Consider the following 18,606-nt stretch of genomic DNA (forward strand, 5'->3'; position numbering starts at 1 on the left):
GGTATGGCCAGGTGGCGCAATGGACAAAGCAACAGCCCTGGAGCCACGAGCACCCAAGTCCACATCCAGCCTCGTAAACCTAACAATCACCCAGCCATGTGACATGCAAGCCACCTGATCCCCACTGCCCTGCAAAAACCAAAAAAAAAAAAAAAAAGAAAGAAAAAAAAGACCCAAAATAAAATAAAATAGTAATAATAGTAGGGGTAGCTGGGTGACAGACAGAGCATTGGCCCTTGAGCCAGGAGCACCTGGGTCCAAATCCGGCCCCAGACACCCAAAGATCACCCCGCTATGTGGCCCCAGGCAGGCCATCCAGCCCTACTTGCCCTTCACCCTTCCCCAAATAATCATAACAAAAAAAGTGCTTGAGTCTTTGTTCCAACACCAACAACTCTGTCATGGGTGGATCTCATTCTTTATGATAAGTCCATCACAAAAGTTATTTCCATATTTTTCCACAATTGCCATTGCTGATCACAACTCCCTCCTTTCTTATTTCTCCACTACCATGTACTCAATTTTTTCTCTCCTTTCACTATGACTCTGCTGTAGGGTAGCTGAGTGGCGCAGCAGACAGATCCCTGATCCTGGGGGCACGTGGCCCTGAGCCCCCATACCACCCCTTAGGCCCAGAATCCACCTGGCCCTGTGGTCCTGGGCAGGCCTTCCATTCCCAGCCCCTTGCAAGAAGTAAGAAAGAAAATGTGTTATATCTGGCCACTCTCCCCCCATGGTCCATCCTCTCCTCCTTTATTCACATCCCCACCCCTTCCCCCTGCTCCCCCCTCCTTCTTACTCCAGATGTCTATACCCCATTGAGTATATTTGCTGTTTCCTCTCCTAGCCATCTCTGATGAGAGCAAAGTTTCCCTCATTCCCACTTGCCTCCCCCCTTCCATATCATTGCAATAGCTCATTGTAATAAAAAAAAATATTATGTGAAATATCTTGGACTATTCCCCCTCTCCTTTTTCTTTCTCCCATTCCATTTCCCTTTTTTTCTATTGACTCCATTTTTACACCATATTTTATCTTCGAATTCAGCTTTCTCCTGTGCTTCAACTATAAAAGTTCTCTCTACCTGCTCTATTAACTGAGAAGGTTCGTTTGAGTATTATCAGTGTCATTTTTCTATGCAGGAATACATGCAGTTCATCCTTATTAAGTACCTCATATTTCCCCCCTCTCCTCCAATCTCCATGCTTCACTTGAGTCCTGTATCTGAAGATCAAACCTTCTGTTCAGCTCTGGCCATTCCAAAAGGAACCTTTGAAATTCCCCTTGTTCATTGAAAGTCCATCTTTTTTCCCTAGAAGAGGACATTCAGGTTTGCTGGGTAGTTCATTCTTGGCTGCATTCTAAGCTCTCTTGCCTTCCAGTATATTGTATTCCAAGCCCTACAAGCTTCCAATGTAGCTGCTGCTAAGTCCTATGTGATCCTGACTGCAGCACCATGATATTTAAACTGTGTCCTTCTGGCTGCTTGTAATATTTTCTCTTTGACTTGGGAGTTCTGGAACTTGGCTATAATATTCCTAGGGGTTGGTTTTTTGGGATCTCTTTCTCTGGGGGATTGGTGGATTCTCTCCATTTCTATTTTGCCCTGTGCTTCTAGAATATCAGGGCAATTTTCCTGTAGTAATTCTTTTAAAATGATGTCAAGGCTCTTTTCCTGATCATGACTTTCAGGTATTCCAATAATTTATAAATTATCTTTCCTAAGTCTGTTTTCCATATCAGTTGTTTTTTCAATGAGATATTTCACATTTTCTTCTAATTTTTCATTTTTTTGGTTTTAAAGTATTGATTCCTGATTTCTGTTAAATTCATCAATCTCCCTGAATTCTATTCTTTGTCTGAAGGATTTGTTCTCCTCAGAGAGTTTTCTTATCTCTTTTTCCATCTGGCCAATTTTGCTTTTTAAAGTATTCTTCTCCTCAACAACTTTTTGAACTGTTTATCCATTTGACCTAAGCTGGTTTTTAGCATGCTATTTTCTTCAGCATTTTTTTGGATTTCCTTGACTAAGCTTCTGACTTCATTTTCATGTTTTTCCTGCATCTCTCTCATTTCTTTTCTCAGTTTTTCTTCCAACTCCCTCAATTGATTTTCAAAGTCTTTTTTGAGCTCTATCATAGCCTGAGCCCAATTTCTTTTTTTCTTGGAGTCTTTAGATGCAGGAGCTTGTGCTTCCTCATCTTCAGACTGAGTATTTTAGTCCTTCTTGGGCTCATTTGAAAAATATTTCTCAATAGTCTTCTTTTTGTTTCTCTGCTTGCTCATTTTCCCAGCCTGGGCCTGGTTTGGGGTGTTTCTTGAGCTTTTGGGACACTCCCACAAAGGTCTCAGTGTGTGAGGTTCTGTCCTCCCTCCTGGTCTGTGAATGACCAAAAGTACCCCCCTCTGCCAAGGGGCTGATGTGGGGGGGGGCTGCTGTTCTATGGGGGGGCCTAGACTGTGGTCAGGATCTGAATGTGGTCAGAGCCCCAGAGTCCTGTTTCAGGGGCAGAGGACAGAGCTCTGCAGTCTCTCTTCACTGCCCTCCCTCAGCTCAATGGGCTCATGCCCTGGAGGCTCCTGCTTACAGGCTCCGCCTGCTTCTGTTTCCTGGATCAGGGCTGGGGAAAGATGCTGCTGCTTGCTGTGTGCCCTGAGGGCTGGGCTCCACGTGCTCATTCTGGCAGAGGTCCCCTGCTTTTCCTCCACTTTGTGCCCGGTGTTCCTCGGGGTGCAGCTCAGGAGACTCCCCCTGCTGCTGTGAGCTGAGACCCCCAGTGCCCTGGGGCTGCCTCCGGGAGGCTGGGGTTCTTTGGCTCTGGTGGGCCACCCCTCTGGCTGCTGCCTCTCTGACCCCGGGGAGCAGAGCCTTTCTGCTCTTTTCCAGGTTACCTTGAGTAGGAGAACTGCCTCACTGGGTCCCTCTGTGGGTTCTGTCTCTCGAAAGTTTAGTTAGAGTCCTTAGCTGATGAATTTTATCAGAGAGCTCCTAAGACTTGATCCCTTCTTGTCGCCATCTTGGCTCTGCCCCTTGGAAATTTACATCTAAATAATTGTTTTCCCAATATAGCAAAACCTCCAGGATATTTATTATACATAATTTAAAAATGATTATTTATTAAAAACAGATGACATACCCAGGCCTGAAACTTTGTCTTTCCTCATATCTGCCTATTGAAACTCTTTCAAGACTCCTTCTTTCATGAAACTTTCTTTGTTCCTCAAGGAGAATGTGACCTCTTTCCTCTCAAATTTTCTTACTTGATATTAATCTTTCCTTTGTCCTTATATTCTTCTATAGATCCTACTCATCTTGGTATATATTATATCTCTCTGCTCTCCCTCAATTGAGTTTAAGCTCCTTGAGGATAGAGACTTGAGTCTCTTTTTTATGCTTTTTTTTTCCTTCCTTGGGTGCTTTGCACAAAGTATTCTTTAAAATCTTCACAGAGCATTTTGCTTTGTACATATTTAAAGAATGTATACTTTATTTGGTTATCTATATTATCTATGTATCTATATCTCGTGGGAATAAGAGAATAAGTTAAACTCATTAAGGGCAAGAACTTTTTTTCTCAGAGTTTTGTTGATGCTATTTTTCAGTCATGTTAAACTCTTCATGACTCTGTGAATTATATCATGTCAATATTGTCCAGAGGGCTTTCATGGAAAAAAATACTGGAGTGGTTTCCTACTTCCTTCTCTAGTTGATTAAGGCAAACAAAAGTTAAGTGATTGGATCAAGGCCACAAAACTAGTGAGTATCTAACTTCAGACCCAGTGCTCTATCTACTAACCTACCTAACTGCTTGAGAGTAGGTACTTAAGAAATATTTTAATGAAAAATATTTGAATGAAAAAATTTCCCTCCTATAATATCTGGAAAACAACTATATCCAAAAATTTGCTTGTCATTTTTGTGATGCCCCTAAACCAAGGAGGAACACTGAGAAGATGACAGAGTTCTTCTACCCTAGAGAATCACTAAAATGTAAACTTGGGAGAATGTCAGGGGTATATAATGAACGATCTAATGTTAAATGTTCTTCTGCCTCCTTTTCCCCCAATAAATACAGTATAATTTAGGCTTCATATTCAGAATAAACTTCTAATGGGTATTCTTCTTTTCTTTAGGATCAATTAATTTATCTCTGGATCATCATAATTTGAATTTAAATTTGTTTAGCTTTGGAGGGGCTTGGTTACAAGTGACATGCATTTTTCTCATGTCAGGAATAGTGTGATTAGAGGAGTTGATGGAGCTGCTTTCCTAAAAATAAAAAGTTCCATAGAACAATACTCCAATGGAAGATGGAGACAACTAAGTATCCTCATCATATCTGATTTATTAATGTAACTGTTGGAGATGATAAGATACATCATCAGTCAGCAAATGACTTGAGATAGAAATCAAGATAGTTCCATTTTTCTCATGGACTCATTGTCACCTGCTTCCTGTGACAAGGATATCAGCTAGCCAGCTAATTATTTATGGGGAACTTTGTTTCTCTTCATTTTGGCTAAACTGGATTGCTTGATTCTACTGTAAAAGGCTAGTTATTCAAATATACATAATAAAAAACTCCAGGGGAAATAAAGTGATTGAAATGAATTCTTCCACTCAACCCAGATACCCACACTGCTTTTCTTCATGCTACTAAGTATATATGTATATACATATATATGAATGTAGAAAATAAGAAAAAAAGAAACTAGGTCCAGCAAAAAATCTAAAACAATCAAATTTAAACACTCTCAATGTACCATGAAAATAAATTCTTCTTCAAGTGTCTCCTGCTGTTTTGTTGGCATCCAACACAGCATGAAAATGATGGAAATTCACATCTAGACTTCGAGGAGCAAAATTGTTCACAACTTTCTATTTATTATCTTGCAGAAACCCACACAGTAGAGAAAGAAAAGAATCTTGACTTACCCCCAGTGAGGAGGAAGTCCACCAAATTTCACCCCCTGAAACAACAGGTCAGTCTGACCCCCATTCTCACACCGTCATGATGCTCCTCATACTGGGGACTCTCAAACCAACCACAGTACGTGATGCTTTGCCTTACCCATGACGTGTACTCTTTCATTTGGTGCTGGTTGCTATGGGAACCACTGGCATGTCCCCTCCAGAAGCAGTCTTGACAGAGCTGGTAATTGTGACACTGCTGGCATCGATAGCGAAATCCCATCATGCTCTCACTGTGGCAATAGGAGCACTCAACAGGGTGAAAGACTGAAGGAAGATGAATTAAAATCAAGAGAAAATCAAAATGAATAATGGTGAAGATAAAACTACTGAAAGGCACTAAATTCTTCCACTGTCAACCTTCCATTTGCCATTCGATTCTAGTTGAAAATAGCATCAGAAAGATTTCAGAAACTTGGGGTATCCCCTTTCAAACAGCTTGGAGGGAAACAGGTGGGAGGAATTCTTTGTGAAAGCCAACAGGCAAAATACTTTTGGGAATGCCAGTGCCCTCTATTCTTCCAGGTCACACCACAAGAATATAAATGAACCAGGCTAGTTTACCCCCATCAAAAATGGCTTTCTGTCCCTAAGAAGTTTATACAGTTCTTTGAAAAATCTCCGAACCCAACAGAACTCCTAGAGAGTGCAGGAAGTAGTAAATGGTTAGGAACTTGTACATAAGGAGAGTGACAAAGATAAGGGAGAGGTGAGACAGATAAAGCAGAAAGAAAAGAAATAAATGAGGGATAGGTATAATGGATATCATAAGGAATGAGCTAGAGGAAACAGAGAAGTAAAGGGGGAGAAGGAAGGAAGAAAAGGAAGGATGAAAAGGGAAAGGAAAGTAGTGAAGTAAAGGAGGGAGGGAAGAAAGACAAAGAAGGGATGAAAAGGAAAGGGAAGTGAGGGAAGTAAAGGAGTAAGGTTAAAGAGATGAGGGAAGAAAGGAAGGACTGGTTGAAGAGAGGAAGGATGGTAAGGAAAGAAAAAAGATTTGAAGCACTAACTAATACTATGTACTGTGCTAAATTCTGGGTATGTAAATAGAAAAAAAACAAGTTTCTGTTCTTAAGAAGTTTGCTTCTAACTTGGGAGACAGCACGTAAAAGGTTTCATCTGAAAGTTAGATGGAAAGGCTCTGTGCCTTTCCTTAGAGAAAACACAAAACAAATGAAAATGCATCTTATGTAATAATATTTTTCTAGTGTACAACCATTTGCCCGTGACACAGACTGATGTCAAGAAGAAAAAAAATGAATAAGAAGATACATGAATTACTATTCTAAAAGTGAAGCAGTTGTCTATGTCTATTGAGAATCATGGTTTTGGATAGTATAGCCAAAAAAAGCCACATAGATTAGATTATTCCCTTCCAGTTATAACTGGATGGACTCCATGGAGATACTTGAAGTCTTTGAAAATAAGTGGAACTGAACAAATCAAGGAATATATCTTGAGCAACAGGAAATGTCTATTTCACTAGGTGAGGTTAAGTGTTAAATCTGGGGTCAATAAGCAGTATAAAATCATTAAATATTCCCCTATCATGGTGATAGGTTGATTTGCTAAAAAATGGTAGAAAATGTGGCTTTTACCTTTGAGGAAATTACTCTAATAGATTGATCAGGAAAAGCAACACAAATTATAAAGTACAAATGACATAATGGCAGTTTCCCAATAGATATGTGTTCAAAGGATTTGAACAAATAATTCTGGAATAATTTTGGAAAACAAATTGGAATTATGTAAATAAGGTGACTACTGGTACTATACCCCCCAAAATCAATGATAATGTTGAAATTACTTATATTCATCAAAATATTTATTGCAGTACTTTCTGTTATAACTAAGAATTGGAAACAAAGTAGATGCCATCAACTGGAGGATGATAGCACAAATTGTGGCACATTTGGTGGCTAGGTGGCATAGTGGATAAAGCACCAGCCTTGGAGTCAGGAGTACCTGGGTTCAAATCTGGTCTGAGACACTCAACCATGACCTAGCTATGTGGCCTTGGGCAAGCCACTTAACCCCATATGCCTTGCAAAAAAAAAATTGTAGCACATTAATGTAATAGATTATTATTGTGCTGTAAGAAATGATGTGTGTAATGAAACTTAGAAAGATCTACATGAACTGATAGATAATGAAGTAAGCAGTCAAGAACCAATATATACAAAAACTACAATAGGGTAAATGAAAAGAACAATACAAAAAAATCAAAAGTGAATGTAAGAAAATTACATTTTTGAAAATAATGATCAAGTAGGGCTCAAATATGTTAAATGAAGAAATATAATATGTATGTACAATATTAACCTGACTGCTGATGAAGGGAGGGGGTTGGGAAGAGAGGGTGGAAATTTCATAACATATACATATACATATATACACATATATATATATGTTTAAAGATGTATGTTGAAAAAGCTTTTGTAACATGTATCTGGAAAATAAAATACCAATTAAAAAGGGGGGGACAATAATGGCACTTAACTCTCAGGGTTGTTATGAAAATAAAATGAGGTAATATTTGTAAATTACTTTGCATATTTTATAATACAATTTAAATTATTAAAAAAATAAAAAATAAATGTAAGAGAACATCCCTAACCTACCCCTTTGGAGAGATGGGAGGTCCACCTATACTAGACATTTCACATGTTTTCAGATGTTTCAATGTATTCATCAGTTTGTAATGATTTTATTCCTTCTCTAAAAATAATCCTCTTTTTTATATTGAATGATTCTCTGGAAGGGGAAGGGTATACATTGGATAACTCTGATGATGTTAGAAAAGAAAACTTTAAAATAATAAAAATGTAAAAATAGTAAAAATAGTAAAAAATGCTGCAAATAACAAAACTCAATAGTGCTAAGTATCCTCCAAAAATACACCACTCACTCTGTTTTGTGAGTAGTCAAGAACTCCGGATCTAGAAAACATTTGCTTATAAAAAGTAATGGTTAATATACTGGCATTTGATCTGCTCAGGAAAGAATATACAAAGAGAACCAGTGTATATGTGGAAATTACTATAAGGTATTTAAAGGTAATATTTTTAATGTTATTTCTAAGTACTCCATCTGTCTGCAGCAAAAGCTTTTTAAACCTCTATTCCAAAAACCTGATGTATTCAGTAAATATGTTTTTAGATGTTTGGATTTTTTCAACTTCAATTTCTTTCAGAAAGTAGTCTTTACCAAAAATCAGTCTGTAAATTTGGAATTATAAATGTATTGCAGAAAATGTTTAATAATTAAATGTCAGTATTTCATGTAAATCATAAATCAATACCAAATGAAAAGTGATAAAGGCATTATTTTCAAAAAAAGGTAAGGAAAATTACTTTTTAATGAAAATGAACAATTTACAGGGTTAATGCTTATGTGTACATGTACTATATGGTAAGGACTTCTACTTTTTTATTTCTCCAGATATAAAAAGGTAAGAAAAAATGTTTGATATCAAATTACCTTTAAGCCTTTAAACTAATTCAATCCTTGCACATAATTTGGAACATGATGACTAAAAGCAACAGTTCAGGATGAGTTAATTCTACTTAAGCAAAGAAAGATAATAGCCATTCCTTTAAGAGTTTTAGAAGCAATTGTGGATCCACTAGTCTCTGCGTGTGCTGGGGACATCTTATACTGGATAGATGATTGTTAAATTTTCAGGGTAAGCATTTACACCTTGGAAATTAGCAAATGCTACAAATTATTATTTTTTTGATTATATAGATCTAAGGAAGTGATAGTGGAAATGTTGTTAATGCAGATTAAACTTTAAAAATGAATCATGCACTTTCAAAGAGTCTGTTGGTAAGAGACTCTGCTTGTGACTGCTTTAGAACTTTGGGAAGATGAGGAAAGTCATTTGCAAGAGCTTTTGGTGTGATAGTTTACCCAAACCATGCACATGACTTGGGAATATTATTATTGTTAAATTGTTCAGTGTGAATTGGTTTTTACTTAATCTTAAAGAAAAATTAGGGTCTTAAGAACAGTTAAAGAATAGTGAGTGAGAGATTTATTTATTCCCAGTAATTTACATTTCTTTAAATTTGCTTTAAATTTTCATTTCTATATTTGATTGTTATATTAGTATCTAATGTTGATGCTTAGTTGTTTTAATAAGGTATTTTATTTTTTGAGGGAAAGAATAATAGAGTACAAAAGCATGCTAATCATTGTCTTTCAGTTAATTTCACTTGTGGGTTGTCATGTTGTTTGAGACACAAAGTTATAGCCAAGCCATGACCATCCACCTAATGACCACTTAGCTTAATTCTGGGTCAAATATTGAGGAAAAAACAAATAATTTTATGAGCACTAGACTTGAAAATTACATCTTCAAAGTAATAACACATGTTATGACCTCAATCTATGATCCTACAATTTTATCATAACCTTTCTGTAACACAATTATGTGATAGCTAAGAGATAAAGGAAGCAAAATTAGTTAATGCATTTGATCATTTTTTTCATAACTGGTTTACCTTCATTCTTCAGGGAGAATAATAATAATGCACCTTTCATTTTGGATTGGGGGGTTAAAGTTATCTAAAGAATATCAAACTACATAACATTTAAGAAATAGTATGACACTTCCAATGATCTTAACCTGCCTTCTATCACAAAAACCTATCTTTTTAAAAGCAACGTTTTCTCAGAAATTCTATGTGGATATGAATCATGGAACAAGACAATTTCAGAACAATAAAAATGTAATGAATCTTAGAGGTCAACACACAGTTTAGATATGAGTAGTTTGGGCCATATTACCAATAATGGCTTTCATATAAGAGATATAATTATATCTCTTTGTAAGAGATTATAAGAAATACAATTGTATGAGATTGTAAGAGATACAATTAAGAGCAAGTCCCACTGGAACTAATGAATTGGTAAAACAAGGAAGATTACAAATGATAAGTCCAAATGCTGCATAAAACAAATTCATGAGGTATTAAAGAATCTTGGGTAGATTCTTTATGGGGAATTATTAGAATGGTATATTTATAAAATTCCACTTGCTCAATTCTAGTTTTCAAGGATTTATTTTCTTATCAATACCTAAATTAACTATAAAAGGACAAAGAAAGAAGATGTTATCTACACCCAGAGAAAGCACTGATAAGTAGAAGCATGTATAGAATAATTTTATATATCTCTCTATGCCTATTTGTGTCTAAAGATAATTATTTATTTTAGGAATGGGAGGAAAGGAAAAAAAACATTTACATGATAATTTTGTTGGATAATTGAAAGGAATAGTAAGTTGTACATAGAAGATTTTAAGTTTTTGGTATAATCATCTTTTTTATTGTACTGTTATGGAAATGCTTGTTTTCTTCCAAAAATAAAACTAAAATTTAATAATAAAAAGATATTTATGGACAAAAATTATAGTGAAATAATAGGGGTAGTATCCTCATCAATAATATCACATTTCCAACATAAAAATAAAAATTCACATTGCTTTAAGGTTTGGAAAATAGTGTCCTCATAAAGTAGATATGAGGTAAATTTAGTATAATCAATAATATTAAACTTATCAAGATGGAGAACCAACCAAAATCTCAAAAGAAAAAAATCTACAACTTCTAAGTCCATAGCCATGATGCACAGTGAATTCAATTTAATTTCACATGAACTTATTAAATGTCTTCTACAAGCAAGGTATTGTGCTAAATATTAGAAATTAAAAAGACCAAAACAACTAGTTCTGGCCCTCAGGATATGTACATTCTAGTGAACATAGACTTTAAAGTTTTATCTCTAAACTAAACTGGTCAGATAGTTAATCTTACCATTTTCCACATTTGCCAATCGATGAAGAAGTGGTAACCAGACTAGACACTGAGGAGGGGGATCAGACATGAGTGTGTCCAAGAAAGCATTCAATGTAACTTTTTTCTGTATGAGAAAGAAACAGTTAAAATGAGAGAAAATTTTCTTAATATATTTCATATGTCAACTCTAGTTAGACTCAAAATCAAAAAAATGAAAAAATGTATTAATCAAACAACATATTATAAAGCAGCAGTCCTAGATTCAGGAGGACCTGAGTTCAAATGTGACCTCAGACATTTAGTAATTACCTAGCTCTGTGATCTAGAGCAAGTCATTTAACCCCATTATCTTGCAAAAAAACCCAATCAAAACAACATAATAATCACTTACTATATGTTTAGGGTCTCTATTAAGTTCTAGGAACATGAAGACAAAAATGGAAATTGATTCTGCTCATAAGGATATACTATTCTAATTGAAGAGAAATATTCATAGTTAATAGGGGAAGATAACACATATACACAAAATAAAATAAAAATACATGATAAAAATATAGAGGTGAAAGTATGAAAATCTTTGAGATTTGAGAGGGTAGAGGTCCTATATGATGCTGGATAGAGGGCAAGAAGAGTTCTAGGAATTGATATTCCTTATTTTTGTTGTTCAGTTGGTTCAGTTGCATCTGACTCTTTACAACCTGATTTGGAGTTTTCTTGACAGACAGTGGAGTGATTTTCCATTTCTTGTCTTACTCATTTTTATAGATGAGGAAACTGAAACAATCAGAATTAGATGACTTGTCCAGGGTCGTAGAAGTAAGTGTCTGAAACCATATTTTAACTGAAGACCATGTTTGAAGGAACTTGAGTATTCTTGACTCCAGGTCCAGCATCCTATCCACTGGATCACCTTCCTGTTCAGGTGCTTTTTACAATGTTCAATTTGATTATTGATTTTGACTTCTAGATAATATGCAATTTTGTTAGTCCATGCTATTGAAACACTGTGAATAACAACATGTTGAGCCAGTGTTTTATTGGAAACCTGAATAATGATTCACTTTTTAAGATTTTATTTATCTCATTTCAAGAGTTTCTCTCAAAGTAGTTACCTTGGTAGACTATGAACTTACTTTAATGAAACTGCTTCCAACAATTCTTGAACCCCTCTTTTAGGAATTGTTTCAGCCATTCAAGAAAATCCATACCATTACTTTAGAGTCTTATCTCATTTCATTAATACAATTAAACATTAATAAATTTCTGCTATGTGCTATATAATGGGGATAGTATGGGGATATTGGGGATAAAAATATAAAATTTAAAAGTATATAACTTTCTTAAGGTGTGACTTAAACTTAAATGAACAACATTCATACCTATCTACTGATCTATCTTCTTCGAGTCAGTCATTCATTTTCTTTAAAAATAAGTAAGCATTAATGCAATTATTTTTAAATTCTGTAGTGTTTCTTCAAAATAGCTTTATTAGTTTTGACTCCAATACCATTTAATTTGTGATAATTCTACAGTCAATGTGCACCATATATGCAAATAAATAGGTTTATTTTATATATATTCCACTTTTCTCCTGAAAAATTATAAATTAAACAGCTAAAAAATTCACAAATAAGAAATAGTTTATTCTATTTATAATTATTTATATTAGGTTAAACAGGCCATAAAATGATTAGGGAATGCTTGATAAGTCATTGATATCTTATGTGATCTTTTAAAACATTTTTTATTTTTTCCAATTACAAATTTTTGTTTTCTTTATTTCTTATGTTTTCCCACAATGTGAGAAAGACAGCTTTTACACTCCCCTCTTTCACCCTCACTAAGAGTTTTCTTAATTCCTCTTCACTTTCTACTATAAGAATCGTATCTGCCTATCTGAGTTTAATATTTTTTCTGGGAAAGTTCAATTCCAGCTTTTTGATTTATCTAGTCTGGTATTTAGTATGATGCACTCTGCAAATTAGTTAAATTGTCAAAATCCTTTTCCAAGATTCTACCAATTGGTTCCATGTTTGGTTCTAACTGTTTTTTCTTAACTTAAAAACAGTTCCTGGGAGACAAGAAAGATGAGCTGTTACTCCCATCTTTATCAGGATTTGCCACTGTTTGTTGTGATCCACACATAGTCAATGAAGCAGAAATAGAGGTTTTTCTGGAACTCCTTTGCTTTCTCTATAATCCAAAAAGTGTTGGTAACTTGGTCTCTAGTTCTTCTGCCTCTTCAAAAATCAGCCTGTTGTTTTGACAGTTTTCGATTCACATTTTGCTGAAGCCTATTTTGCAGAATATGAAGTATAACCTTGTTGGCATGTGAAATAAATGCAATTGTTTGGTAATTTGAACATTCCTTTGGCATTGCCCTTCTTTAGGATTAGTTCATAAAACTGATGTTTTTCAACCCAGTGGCTTGTTATGTTTTCCAAATTTGCTGGCATATTGAATATAGCACTTTAACAGCAGAGTTTTTAGAGTTTTAAATAGCTTATTTGGAAATCTGTTACCTCCACTAGCCTTATTGTTAGCAACGTTTCCTAAGGCCCACTTGATGTCATTCTCTAGGATGTCTGACTAGATTAGTAACCACTCTATTGTGATTATAGGCAATGTTAAGATGTGTCTTGTATAGTTTGTCTGTGTACTCTTGCCTCCTTTTCTTAGTTTCTTCTACTTCAATTAAATTCCTACCCTTTTAATCTTTTATCATGACTATTTTTGTATGATATTTTTCCTTAACATGGGGGATCATGCAAGGGATATGAAGTGTCTTATCACCTGAACCCTTGACTCCAACAGGCTACTCACAGTAAGGGAACTGTAGATTGCTTATTTAAATAATAATTTGACATACATTTTATTATGTAGGAAAAAAGGTGACTCTATAGTATTTTTTAAAATAAAACTCTTTTTAAATTGCCAGTGTACAATACTTCAGTTATGTAATAGATTTTTAAAAGTATTTTTTAAAATAGATTTTTAGAATCTAACTAGATGGTACAAACAATAAAGATGCAAATTCAAATGATATATGCCTAGATAATACTAGCTGGGTGTCTATAGACAAGTCATTTAATTTTTGTCTGCCTCAGTTTTCTCAGTAAAATTGAGATGATGATGATAATAATAGCATCTACAAATCAGGATTGCCATGAAAATGAGATGTTTATACATTGATTCAAAAACCATAAATCACTCTATAAATGCTATTTAGAACATTTTTATATAAGAATATGTGTTTCAAGTGCCAAATATAATTTTTTTTAGGTTTTTGCAAGGCAAATGGGGTTAAGTGGCTTGCCCAAGGCCACACAGCTAGGTAATTTTTAAATGCATGAGACCAGATTTGAACCCAGGTACTCCTGACTCCAAGGCCGGTGCTTTATCCACTATGCCACCTAAGCCGCCCTCAAACATAAAAATTTTTAACAAACTTTTCTAAACACCTCTTTAAAAAAATTAAAATGCCATGCCCCAGTCTCTATAATTATTTATTATTATCACAGGATCTAACAATCAATTCAAGGACCAAATTCTAGTATCTAATATGAAATAAAAGGCATATTAAAAATGAGCTAGTTACAAAAGGAAAAACATGATTCAGAATCTGAACATAAAGTTACAAGGAGAAATGCTAATCACAGATGAGAAACTGAAAAATATTAAACTATGTCATAATTGGGAACAGAACTATCTTGCGGTTCTACAACTCATTTATTTTTTACTTCCACTGAATAAATGTATCTTGTCTTAATATTTTTGTAAGTCTCCCTGGTATCTACCACCTGGCACTGACGCACTTTACACACAATGGCTATAGGTATACAAAATTACAAATAACAGCTGTTACTGATTAAAGCCTTTATAGCCACTCATTTAATACAACAAACTTTGTGAGTGGTAGTATAGGATAAACAGTGTAAAAATAGTATTCCTTGTTTACAAAATTGGAGACTCTGAGAGGTTGTTACTTTCCCAAGTTATTTCCAGGACCTGATCTCGAACCTTATTCGAGATATAGCACTCATAGGTAAAGCAATCAAAAGTCATAGAATGAAAGCTGCAGAGACCTTGAAGGTTGTTTATTCCAACACCGTCATTTTACAGAAAAGAAACCAAATCAAAGAGAAGTTAAGTAACTTGCCCTGAGTCTACCAGATAGTTAAGTGCCTGAAGTGGAATTTGATCCCAGATTTTCCTGATTCCAACCCCAACACCCTGTCCAATATACCATGCTGCCTCCCTAAAGTAAATCCCAGATCTAGAGAGCAGTCAGAATGGGCTTCTTCTCTCTGTCCTTAATTATATTTGGACAGAGAAAATGGTGATACAACATTCATACACAATCAGCTTCTGGATTGCGGTTTTGTAAGTAAGGAAACTTATCTAGTGAAATAATGAGAAAATATACATAAAGCATTTTGCTCATCTTAAGGGACTATAAAAGTGTGTTATTATCATTATTTTCTATTGAAAATCATCAAGATTTTGTGTTTTTGTTTTACAATTTTTGTTCAGTGTAAGCAAAATCTTATCAACGTTTAGAGCTGTTCAAAAGTAGGTAGCAGGGGTGTTCCAGCAAAGATTAGATAGGGGAGGTTATAGCAGAGGCAGTCAATAAGCATTTATTTATTTAGTACCTACTATATGCCAGACACTATACTAAGTGCTCTTAAGGTATAGTTTAGACTAGATGTTCTCTGAGGTCTTTTCCAATTCTGAGATTCTGCAGTCTTATGCATTGCATCATCATCCCTACAGGAGTGAAAAGGAAATCTCAATCTCTCTCTCTCTCTCTCTCTCTCTCTCTCTCTCTCTCTCTCTCTCTCTCTCTCTCTCTCTCTCTCTCCTCTCATATCTCTTTGTCTCTATTTCTTTTCCCAATATCTCTTTCCCCAATCCCTACTCTAAGCTGATCTGGACCCAGACTGAATCTAATCGAGTGTTCCCTATACTATTAATAGCTGACATATATATTTATATAGATAGATAGATAGAAAAATAGATAAGTGCTTTAAAGCAAGAACTCTACATTCTTTTGCTTGAGTTTCACAACAAATCTTTGAAAAAAGGTATTCCAGATATTTCTATCAAAATCATTTTATGTATGTGGAAACTGAGACTAAGTGTGATTATTTCCCCCTAGTTACAAGTCTAGTAAATGTGAGAAGTGGGATATGAACCTAGCATTGGTTCCTCCTGATGCTGTCAGACATTCTACTGCACCATATTACCCCTATCAAGAAGCCAGTACAAAGACATGAGTCTTGTTTTTCACACCCAGGGATACTGGTTTTTGCTGTTATTCTGAAGGCTGAGGGTCACATCAGAAGCTGATAGCAATATCCCATAGATAAGTGACATGACAGAAAAATTTTGAATTGGATTATGCATTTAGGAGTAACAATTAGAGAACTAACTCCCACCATATGACATGGTCTTCCTTTAATCTCATTGTTCTTACCTGTTGTGAGAAACAGGATCGGGCGGATTGTTCTGTATAACCAAATGAAGGACCTTCAAATACTGCAGTGGGAAGTTTGAGGACTTCCCGAAGGAATAGGTCATATCGTCCATAAACCATTACTCCACTGGAGTCAGAAATCATTGAGAAAATATCTAATGGAATTAAGAAAAGATACCTAATTTACAAAAAGAAAATCACTCTACTTAATGTAATCACATCTGATTAAAATAATAAGGGATATGATTGAATAAAATATGATTCAGAAAAGAAAGGAAATATATCTGATTTTAATATTTAAATAGTCCTCATTGACAGCTTTCTCTTTTAAAAGCTCATAACTGAAATCTAACACAAAACGGGACAATTCAAATGAAATTAGTCTTATTCGATAATAGCACATTATACCAACTTTTTGCCTTGACATCATATAATCATGAATATATGACATTGTTGATCTCATTTGAAATATTTCACTAAATTCACTAAAATGAAATATAAAAATATTTATAACTTGCTTTTAAGACATCTGAGTAACTACTGAGTCTATACCCTGAAGAGATAATAAAAAAGGGTAAAAACATCACTTGTACAAAAATATTTATAGCAGCCCTGTTTGTGGTGGCAAAAAAATTGGAAATTAAGTGAATGTACTTCAATTGGGGAATGGCTTAACAAACTGTGGTATAAGTATGTCATGGAACACTATTGTTCTATTAGAAACCAGGAGGGACGGGAATTCAGGGAAGCCTGGAAGGATCTGCATGAACTGATGCTGAGTGAGATGAGCAGAACCATAAAAACATTGTACACCCTAACAGCCACATGGGGGTGAAGATCAAACCTGGTGGACTTGCTCATCCCTTCAGTGCAACAACCAGGGACAATTTTGAGCTATCTGAAATGGAGAATACCATCTATCCAGAGAAAGAATTATGGATTTTGAACAAAGACTATTACCCACAAATTAGAAAAAAAAGCATTATATTATTATGTAATTTTACTATCTAATACTTTATTTTTCTTCCTTAAGGATATGATTTCTCTGTCATCACATTCAACTGAGATCAGTGTCTAACATGGAACCAATGTAAACACTAACAAAATGCTTTCTGTGGGGGGTGAGGGGAGGGAAGCAAGAATGGGGGAAAATTGTAAAACTCAGAATAAATAAAATCTTTCTTTAAAAAAAGATATCTGGGTACAAAATAAAGGGCAGAAATGAGAGGGAGTTAAACAACTGATTAATATCTGAGTGAGGTGGCAAAAACTTTGTGAACCTCAATGTTGCACATGTAAGAAGTGTATCTGGGTGTACCTGGGAAAGAGTTCTCTAGGACTATTTAATTAAGAGGAAAGGTAGTATAGTAATTGATCACTGAACTGAAATCAGGAGTTGTTTTATTCTCAGTAATACCATATTATAACCAGAGGCAAATGGTTTTGTGTCTCAATTTCTGCACCTGCATACTTAATGAAGATTAATGAGATAATGTTGAAATGCTCTTCTGAGTTCAGCCAGTAAAAATGTGCCTTGAAAATGAATGACTTTTTTTCTTCTATTCTATATATATTCTATCATTGTACTCTATAGAAACTGACCAGGAGAGCATTTGTCTTGAGAATTCAAGACCATCTCATAATCTTTGCACAAATAATATACATAAATGATTACTTACTGGGGCTGGGACACTCTTATAAAAGTAGAGGGTATGAGACTTCTACTTTATATACATACATATATATATATATATATATATACATATACATATTCTACATATCTGTCATGGAGGAGAAGCACAATATTTGACCCATGTCACATGCTAATATTTGTATGAAGGAATTCTCAGAATAGAATTTGGATGTACATGTAAAGAGTTAAAAAGTTATTAGGTTTAAAAAGTTCTATTTAATTTATAAAACTGATCTTTTTGCACCTTTTTTAAATCATTGATACTTCTCTTATTTATCCTCCTCTATCTCTTGTGCTCACAAATCACTTAGATGATCCTGCCAGTGGCAGATATAGTATGGCCTAAGAGATGCCCATGAAATCCAATGGGAAAGACTCGTTAATATCTATTAAATGTCTCAGTGGAATCTCAAATTGCTTTTGTTTAGGTTAGTTGTTGATTTCTTTTAGGATCTGGACTTATAAGCAAAGTTTTAGTTTTAAAACAGGGTTAAGTTTTTTGAACTATATTCTTAAAGAACTTAAGCACTCCTGATTAGATTAAATACAAAAAAGTGCATCCATTCTGATCAATGCAATAAACCAACCATGATTACAGATCTCTGTAGTCAAGTATGCTACCCATTTCCTGACAGAGAGGTAATATTTTTGGACAATTTGG

At 34.8% G+C, this 18,606-nt stretch overlaps 1 protein-coding gene across 17 annotated transcripts in view; it reads right to left on the reverse strand.

Annotated features, from left to right (window-relative positions):
• DTNA (dystrobrevin alpha) overlaps nt 1–18,606 on the reverse strand; it is a 499,301-nt gene that overhangs the window by 96,934 nt on the left and 383,761 nt on the right. For all 17 annotated transcript variants that reach the window (XM_074205354.1, XM_074205350.1, XM_074205352.1 and 14 more), the window contains 3 exons: nt 16,253–16,407; nt 10,792–10,897; nt 5,073–5,239 (listed from right to left, as the gene is read on the reverse strand). In XM_074205354.1, coding sequence (XP_074061455.1) covers nt 5,073–5,239; nt 10,792–10,897; nt 16,253–16,407 — 428 coding nt within the window. The remainder of the gene's footprint in view (nt 1–5,072; nt 5,240–10,791; nt 10,898–16,252; nt 16,408–18,606) is intronic.

The sequence above is a fragment of the Macrotis lagotis genome, chromosome X, assembly GCF_037893015.1.
Source record: "Macrotis lagotis isolate mMagLag1 chromosome X, bilby.v1.9.chrom.fasta, whole genome shotgun sequence".
Taxonomy (NCBI): domain Eukaryota; kingdom Metazoa; phylum Chordata; class Mammalia; order Peramelemorphia; family Peramelidae; genus Macrotis; species Macrotis lagotis.